The sequence below is a fragment of the Terrapene carolina genome, unplaced genomic scaffold (genome assembly GCF_002925995.2).
Source record: "Terrapene carolina triunguis isolate 2854851 unplaced genomic scaffold, T_m_triunguis-2.0 Scaffold96, whole genome shotgun sequence".
Lineage (NCBI taxonomy): Eukaryota > Metazoa > Chordata > Testudines > Emydidae > Terrapene > Terrapene triunguis.
The window spans coordinates 72,468,249-72,477,075 of NW_020664447.1; the positions used below are offsets into that span (position 1 = coordinate 72,468,249).

An 8,827-nucleotide genomic window follows, 5' to 3' on the forward strand; every position below is an offset into this window, starting at 1 on the left:
TGACCCTCCCTTAAAATTCCTCGGGGATTTTAAAAATCCCCTTCCTGTTTGCTCAGCCAGGCGTGGCGTGGAGTGCTATCAGCGAATCTTTCCAGGTGACCATGCCTCCACGCGCCAAGCGAGCCCCAGCATGGAGCAATGGCGAGTTGCTGGACCTCATCAGTGCTTGGGGGGAGGAAGTTGTCCAGTCCCAGCTGCGCTCCAGCCAGAGGAATTACGATACCTTCGGGAAGGTATCAAAGGACATGATGGAAAGGGGCCATGACCGGGACGCCCTGCAGTGCAGGATTAAAGTGAAGGAGCTGGGGAGTGCCTACCGCGAAGCCCGCGAAGCAAACAGCCGTTCGGGTGCTCCCCCCGCGACCTGCCGATTCTACAAAGAGCTGGATGTGATACTTGGGGTTAACCCCACCTCCACTCCGAGAACCACCATGGACACTTCAGAGCTGGGGTGGGAGGAGGAGGAGGAGAACGGGAGTGAGGGTGGTGGGGTGGATGGAGACACCCCGGAATCCCTGGAGGCATGCAGCCAGGAGCTCTTCTCGAGCCAGGAGGAAGGTAGCCAGTCGCAGCGGCTGATACTTGGTGGAGGACAAACAGAAGAGCAGGTTCCCGGTAAGCGTTTTTTTTTTTCGGGAAGGAATTTTTTCAGTGCGGGCTCTTTGGGAGAGGAGGGTTAGGCATGCATGCATAGATGCGGAATAGTGCATTGATGTGGTTTATCACATCGCGGTAATCGGCCTCGGTAATCTCTTCGAATGTCTCATCCAGAACATGTGCAATGCGCTTGCGCAGGTTTATTGGGAGAGCCACCGTGGTCCTTGTCCCAGCCAGGCTAACGTGTCCGCGCCACTGTGCCGCAAGGGGCGGGGGGACAATTGCTGCACACAGGCAAGCTGCATATAGGCCAGGGCGGAAGCCGAATTGCAGTAGAAGACCCTCCCTTGCTTCCCAGGTCACCCTCAGCAGCGAGATATCGTCCAGGACGAACTCCTGTGGAAAATGTTGGGACAGTGTTCAGTGTAGGTGCCCCCTGCAGCTGTTGGCTCTCCCCAAGTCACTGAAACCCAGAGGACAGTACAGCCCTGAAACAATCAGTCCCCCTTACTCACCATTTTGAGGCTCCCGTGGGTTATGTATGCTCTGTTTGGGATGGGAAAATTATGCTATTGTGTAGACCCTGTGTGTGCCCTCCTTAAGTGCGGGGGAAATCATTACTCTATCTGCTATAAACAATGCTGCCTCTGTTAAATGTTGCATTTTGCCTATACAGCTGCAACAACCTTGAGACCTCAGCCATCCCTCTTATCGCCTGCTCAGAGACTGCAAAGACTCAGGAAGAGACCGCGAAAAACCAAAGAAGCCATGCTGCAAGAAGTGATGCGGCAATCTATTACAGAGAATGAAAAAGCACAGAACTGGAGGGAGAGAGAAAGCAGGATCCGCCAGGAAAAAGCAGCGCACCGGCGGCAAAGCACGGATCGGCTCATAAGCATCCTGGAGCACCAAGCAGACGCTATCCAGGAGCTCGTAGCCATGCGGAAGGAGCAGTACCGCAAACGCCCCTTCCCCCCGCCCCCCAGCCCTTGTCCCAAAACTCTTTCCCTTGTGCCCCACTGTTACCTCCAACCCACTTTCCCCAACTTCCGGGTTCTTCACGCCACCAGCTGCCTCCAACACCAGTATCTTCACCACCCAGCCCTGAAAACCACGACCCTTACCCTCTGCACTCAACCCCCATCACCATGCAGTATAGCTATCCTGAAGTGCAGCACTCACTGCACAGCACACCAGACAGGACATACGCGAATCTGTGACTGTACCGTTCCCTACTCCACCCGCTTGCCCTTGCTGATTCCCAAGCAGTTGTGTTTCTTTTCAATAAATAAATTTTTTGGCTTTGAAAACATTCTTTATTAATGCATAAAGTAAAAGATTCCTTAGCCCAGGAAATAAACAGGCACTGCAAGTCTGCTTAGCAAACACTGATTCCTAAAGACTGGAACTACTGCACTTCACTCCCATGCAGGGCACCAGATATCACTGCTGGTTTTCAGCCTCAAATTGTTCCCTCAAGGCATCCCTAATCCTTGCAGCCCCGCGCTGGGCTCCTGTAATAGCCATGCTCTCTGGCTATGCAAATTCAGCCTCCAGGTGTTCAACCTCGGAGGTCCATGCCTGAGTGAAGCTTTCACCCTTCCCTTCACAAATATTATGGAGGGTACAGCACGCGGATATAACCGCAGGGATGCTGTGTTCGACCAAGTCCAGCTTCCCATACAGAGATCGCCAGCGGCCCTTTAAACAGCCAAAGGCACACTCCACAGTCATTCGGCACCGGCTCAGCCTGTAGTTGAACTGTTCCTTGCTGCTGTCAAGGCTCCCTGTGTAGGGTTTTATGAGCCACGGCATGAACGAGTAAGCGGGGTCTCCAAGGATCACAATGGGCATTTCAACTTCCCCTACTGTGATCTTCCGCTCTGGGAAAAAACTCCCGGCCTGCAGCTTCCTGAACAGCCAAGTGTTCCGAAAGATGCATGCGTCATGCACCTTTCCTGGCCAGCCTGTGTTAATGTCAATGAAATGCCCATGGTGATCCACAAGTGCCTGGAGAACCATAGAGAAATACCCCTTCCGATTAACGTACTCGGATGCTAGGTGGGGTGGTGCCAGAATAGAAATGTGCGTCCCATCTATCGCCCCTCCACAGTTAGGGAAACCCATTTGTGCAAAGCCATCCACAATGTCCTGCACGTTACCCAGAGTCACGGTTCTTCTGAGTAGGATGCGATTAATGGCCCTGCAAACTTGCATCAACATGATTCCAACGGTCGACTTTCCCACTCCAAACTGGTTTGCAACCGACCAGTAGCTGTCTGGAGTTGCCAGCTTCCAGATTGCAATAGCCACCTGCTTCTCCACTGGCAGGGCAGCTCTCAATCTCGTGTGCTTGCGCCGCAGGGTGGGGGCGAGCTCCTCACACAGTCCCATGAAAGTGGCTTTTCTCATCCGAAAGTTCTTCAACCACTGCTCATCATCCCAGACTTCCATGACGATGTGATCCCACCACTCAGTGCTTGTTTCCCGAGCCCAAAAGCGGCGTTCCACGGTGCTGGGCATGTCCGTGAATGCCACAAGCAATTTCGTGTCGTATGCATTACGCGGCTCGATAGCATCGTCGGACTCCTCACTCTCACTTGGGATCTTAAGGAATAGTTCGACAGCCAAACGTGACCTGCTGGCGAGACTCGTCAGCATACGCCTCAGCAGTTCGGACTCCATTTCCCGCAGACAGATTGCGCTGCACAGAAACCGTTGAAAGATGGCGCCAAAGGTGGACAGAAACAAAGGGATTTCTGGGATGTGAAGCGATGCATCACGGGGCGTTGGGACAGGACCCAGAATCCCCCGCACCCACGCCCCCTTCCCACAACCCACGGCGCCAGAATGGGAAGAGGTGCTCTGTGGGATAGCTGCCCATAATGCACCGCTCCCAATGGCGCTGCAATTGCCACAAATGTGGCCATGACAGTGCGCTGGCAGTTGTCAATGTGGACAGACTGCAGCACTTTCCCTACTCAGCTGTACGAAGACTGGTTTAACTCACAGCTCTGTACAGCTGCAAGTGTAGCCAAGGCCTAAGAGCTATCACCGAGAGCTGGGTGAAACCTCAAGAGACTGACCTGCCAAGGTCACAGAAGAGAGGCAGGCGGTAGAAGGTGACCAGCAAGTGGAATGGTGGCTGGTGAGTGGAGCGGAAAAAGCAGGCGGCCACCAGAGAGGAATGAGCAGCTGGCAGGCAGCTAGGCAGAGCAAGTGCTTAGATGGTGGAGAAAGCAAGGTGCCTTTTTCCCTGGGTGGGAGAACTCAGACAGATGCACCTCTGAACCCTGGGTCCTCACTTACCAAGGACAACCACGGTGAGTGGGGTATGGTGAGGGAGCAGCGAGGGGCACAGAAAAGGAACTTTTGGTTGTAGAACTCAAGAACATGAGGCAGAAGGCACAGCCCCACGCACTCTGGGGTAGGTGTCCTGCTCACAATTTTACGATTATGAATCCTGATTGTGGCATTTTCCCTAATTACTGTCGGTTGACTTCCCTCTTTTCATTAAAAGTTTCTTTTCTACACTCAGACTCTGTGCTTGCGAGTGGGGAAGTATTGCCTCTCAGAGGTGCCCTGGGGTGGTGTATAATTTTCCCAGGTTACTGGATGGGGGCTAGAGATAGTTGTGTGTTGTATTGTTGAAAAGGAACCCCTAGATATTGAACCTGGCCCTCGCTGCTGCCGGCTCTACGTGGCAGAAGGGTTACATAAATATTTATGGAAAGAATTCTCACTGAGCTGAAACATCATATTTCCAAAGGCATCATTGGGCAGAAGGGTGCGAGGAATAGCTCAGTGGTTTGAGCATTGACCTGCTAAACCCAGGGTTGTAAATTCAATCCTTGAGGGGGCCATTTAGGGATCTGAGGCAAAAATCTGTCAGGGATGGTACTTGGTCCTGCTGTGAAGGGAGGGGACTGGACTCAATGACCTTTCAAGGTCCCTTCCAGTTCTATGAGATAGGTATATCTCCATATTAAAAGAACAGGAGCAACACACACTGACAGCATACAAACATAGTAAAAGAACTGTCAACTCTTTATTCAAAGAAGTTTGAATCCTGCATATCTCTTAATACTACTTCGAGGTAACAGAAGAATGGTCCATGATGATGCATCCATTTAAGTGAAATGTGGTTCCAAATCAAATTACAGTAATAGCTGTTATCTGGCATTTTACCAACCGGAAAGCTCTATAAACTGGTATTTCTGATCCTCATTGAAAGTCCAGTTTATAGTCCGGTTGGCGCAGGGCCAGCAGGCTCCCTACCTGGCTCCGCATGGCTTCCCGGAAACAACATGTCCCTGCTGCTCCTAGGTGGAGGAACGGACATGAGGGAGTTGGAATGTGGGAGGAGGTGCAGGGCGTGGGCTCGGGGAGGAAGTTTGGGTGTGAGAGATGGCTCGGGGGAGGGTGTTGAGGCACGGGAAGAAGTGTGGGGTGCCGGACCTGGACGGCGCAAACCTCGGCCAGCTCCCCGCAAACAACATGTCCCTGCTGCTCCTAGGCAGAGGCACAGCTAGGCGGCTCTGCGCGCTGCCCCACATGCTGGCTCCGCAGCTCCCATTGTCCAGGAACCACGGCCAATGGGAGCTGCGGGATCGGTGCCTGCAGGCAGAAGCAGCACGCAGAGCCATCTAGCTGCACCTCCACCTAGGAGCAGCAGGGGAGCTGCCTGAGGTGAGCGCCGCCCGGATCCGGCACCCCCTCCCATACCCAACCCCTAGCTCTGAGCCCCCTCCTACGCCCAAACTCTCTCCCTCTTGGTTAACTTGAATGACTTACTGACACCCCCCATTCCCCCAACATGCCAGATAACAAAGCTTGTACTATAATATAAGCTTGGGAATGTTAAAACAATTATTAAATCTAAAACTGTAAGTAGATCTTTCAGAGTAGAGGGAAATAGACAATCTTTTCTCAGAGTATATTGCAGCCATCAGAACAAACTCCTCTCTCTTTTGGAGCATTTTTATATTGGCAGTCCTGTAACCAAAATATCTTCATCCCACTTAATATTGGAAGCACTTAATATTGGAACTGCCTGCCTGCAGAGAATTCCTACTTTGCTGATTACCTACTTCATAAGATCAAACTTGTGAAATTATGTTATTTAATTCCAAATTCTGGTCCTACTATTGGTAGTAACACAACCATTAAAATCACAAAGGCTTCAATTAAAGAGTATTTCTCTAACAAAGCCATAATTTTCAGATGTAATATTATGTTAACTATATTAATGTATGTATATTTTCACCATGTTAGGCAGATACACCTCTACCTCGATATAACGCTGTCCTCAGGAGCCAAAAAATCTTACCGTGTTATAGGTGAAACCGCGTTATATTGAACTTGCTTTGATCCACCGGAGTGCGCAGCCCCGCCCTCCCGGAGCACTGCTTTACCGTGTTATATCCGAATTCATGTTATATCGGGTAGCGTTATATCGAGGTAGAGGTGTAGCTATAACAGGCAAAGTCAAACGTATAATTTAAAAAGCTTAAATGCCTTGGAAAAATTAAACACCAATACTAAAACAGACACAGAATTAACACTGTGTATGACTGTCACTGAACTGATCACTTTGCTTGTACATTACATCCCTTTTGTTCCCCTTTGCCTCTTTTTATCATTTTAGATTGTAAGCGCTTTCAGACAGGACTGTGTTTTCCTATTTTGTTGTACTTAATGCAATGGGCTCCGATCTTGATTGGATTTTTTGGGCACTACTGTAATATAAATAAGAAAAAATTCAATTATATTAAAGCCTTGCCTGGGAGACACGTCAGACTTACAATCACATACATATGTGGAAAATACTGAACTAGCAATTTGTTTGCAGTTTTAGAAAACTTCCCCCATTCGAAATGGAACCGATCAAGCCAAGCTGTAGATAAACTGAATAAACATAATAAGCCAAAAACAAGTTTGATATGCTTTCAAACCTGGTCAACAAAGTACCCTAATGCAATTCCAACACTTCAGGACAACAAAATCAGAACAGGAACAGGACACATGCCAATAACTTTTGCAATATATATACCTCTAAATAAGTTTATACTATAATAGCTTGCTTTGCTAAGTTTATTCTCCACAGAGCCCTGATAGTGTGATGTGCACAGAATAAGAACTTGAGAGAGAAAAAAAAAGGGGGGGGGGAGAGAGAGCGCAAGCATATGGCCTTCCAGAAAAAACACATAGAAGTAATTTGCCAGGGCAAATTTTGGTTGTTTTGATCAGCAGTGTTAATGCTACCCCGCACCAACTCCAACAGGTGTAACAACAAACTCCACTACCACTAAACATTTTATTTCTCTTTATTATTGTTAAAAAAAGGAAAATGAAGGTAGCAATTCTCTCGTTAAACTGGTATACTCCAGTAAGACACTTAAAATCTCAGTCATGTTAATCTCTAAATTCAGGTGGTCTAGCTGGGCACAGTCCTAAATGAACTGTTACCCACTTACAACAACTGCTACATCTCTTAGTTATTAATTATCATTAATATGCTATCAGATGAGTACATAGTACTAAACACACATATAAAGCATCACAGCCCATAGAGATGAAAATCTTTCCCCAGCACTCAGTGCCCCCCGGCCCCACACTCATCGCAGAGGGTTGGCACCCCCATGGCCGCCGCAGCAACTCTCCTCCCCTCCCCCCCAGGCCCTCTCTTACCTCCCACTTCCTCGGTGCCCTCCAGCAGGATGTCTTTGGTGAAGCTGGAGATCTGGCCGGTAAGGGAGGACAAGCTGCCCCCTACCTGCCCCAGGGACTGGCCCAGCCCCGAGCCCAGGCCCCCTAACCAGGAGGCCATCTCCGCTGCTGCTCAACGGACCCCAACTGTCCTCAGCGCTGGCCAGAGGCCTCCCCGAGGCAGCACCCGCACCAGGGTTGGCGCCGGACCCCAGAACAGCTCAGCCCCGGCTCGCTATCTCCCCCGGGGGCTGGGCAGCCTGGGCTCGGAGAGCCGGCTCCTGCCACCCCGCCCGGCTCGCACGCGCAGGAACAACCGGGCTCCTGCTGGCGCCTAGTCAAAGAGTCCCAGCGCCCCGGCCATTACTCCCTCCCCGGCTCGGAGCGCGGCTTCAGCGGCTCCTCCCGGCAGCTTCAGGCGCTGCCACCTCGACGGACGCCATGACACCTCCGAGCCCACACAGACTCCCTGCATAACCATAGAGAATCGCTGCCTGCGGCTAGAGCGGCGTCACGACTACTGGGACGTGTACACGGCAGCAAAGGCGCTCGGGATAGTGGCGGCGGTCGAACAGCATATTCTCTCCAGCCGTAGGTTAGCGGCATGTGCTGCCGCCGGAGCTCGCTCCCGGGGCACCTGGCCGGGGCGTCTGCTTCACCGACAGTCCGCTAGCGCCACTCTCACCGCGAGCCGTAGCACTGGCCGCACGGGGCCTCCAACCTTGGCTGCTTCCACTGCCAGGCGCCCTTGGTCTCCTCTCATTTGTGCGAAGACTCCGCCAGCTACACACAAACCTGCCCCCCGGGGGTCCCCTCGCCAGCTACACACAAACCTGCCCCCCGGGGGTCTCCTCGCCCTCCGCTAGCTACGCACACACCAGTCCCCGGGGGGTCCCCTCACACCCCACCAGCTGCACACAAACCTGCGCCCGAGGGCCCCTTCGCCCTCCGCCAGATACACCCAAACCTGTCCCCCACGGTCCCCCCGCTACCTACGCACACACCAGGCCCCGAGGGGTCCCCTCACACCCCACTAGCTACGCACACACCTGCCCCCGGGGGTCCCCTCACACCCTGCCAGCTACACACAAACTGCCCTCCGGGGGTCCCCCCATCAGCGACACACAAACCTGCGCCCGGGGTCCCCCTCAGCCCCCGCTAGCTACACACAAACTGGGCCCCTGGGGAGTCCCCAAGCCCCCCGCTAGCTATGCACACACCTGCCCCCAGGGGGGGGGATCCCCTCACACCCTGCCAACTACACACAAACCTGGCCCCTGGGGAGTCCCCTCACACCCCACCAGCTACACACAAACCTGGCCCCGGGGGAGTCACCCCGCAACTATGCACACACCTGATCCCCGGGGAGTCCCCGAGCCCCCCGCCTCCCACCAGCTGCACACAAACCTGGCCCCCAGGGAGTCCCCTCACCCCTCGCACCCTGCCAGCTACACACAGACCTGACCCCCGGGGAGTCCCCGAGCCGAGCCCCTCGCATCCCGCCAGCAACACACAAACCTGG

General features: G+C 52.7%; 1 protein-coding gene across 4 annotated transcripts in view; it reads right to left on the minus strand.

Moving 5' to 3' along the window:
• Positions 1–7,754, minus strand: part of TRIP11 (thyroid hormone receptor interactor 11) — a 79,630-nt gene extending 71,876 nt beyond the window's left edge. For all 4 annotated transcript variants that reach the window (XM_026651299.1, XM_026651298.1, XM_026651297.1 and 1 more), the window contains exon 1: positions 7,288–7,754. In XM_026651299.1, the coding sequence (XP_026507084.1) occupies positions 7,288–7,426 (139 nt within the window). In that variant the 5' untranslated portion in view covers positions 7,427–7,754. The remainder of the gene's footprint in view (positions 1–7,287) is intronic.
• Positions 7,755–8,827: the final 1,073 nt, after the last annotated feature.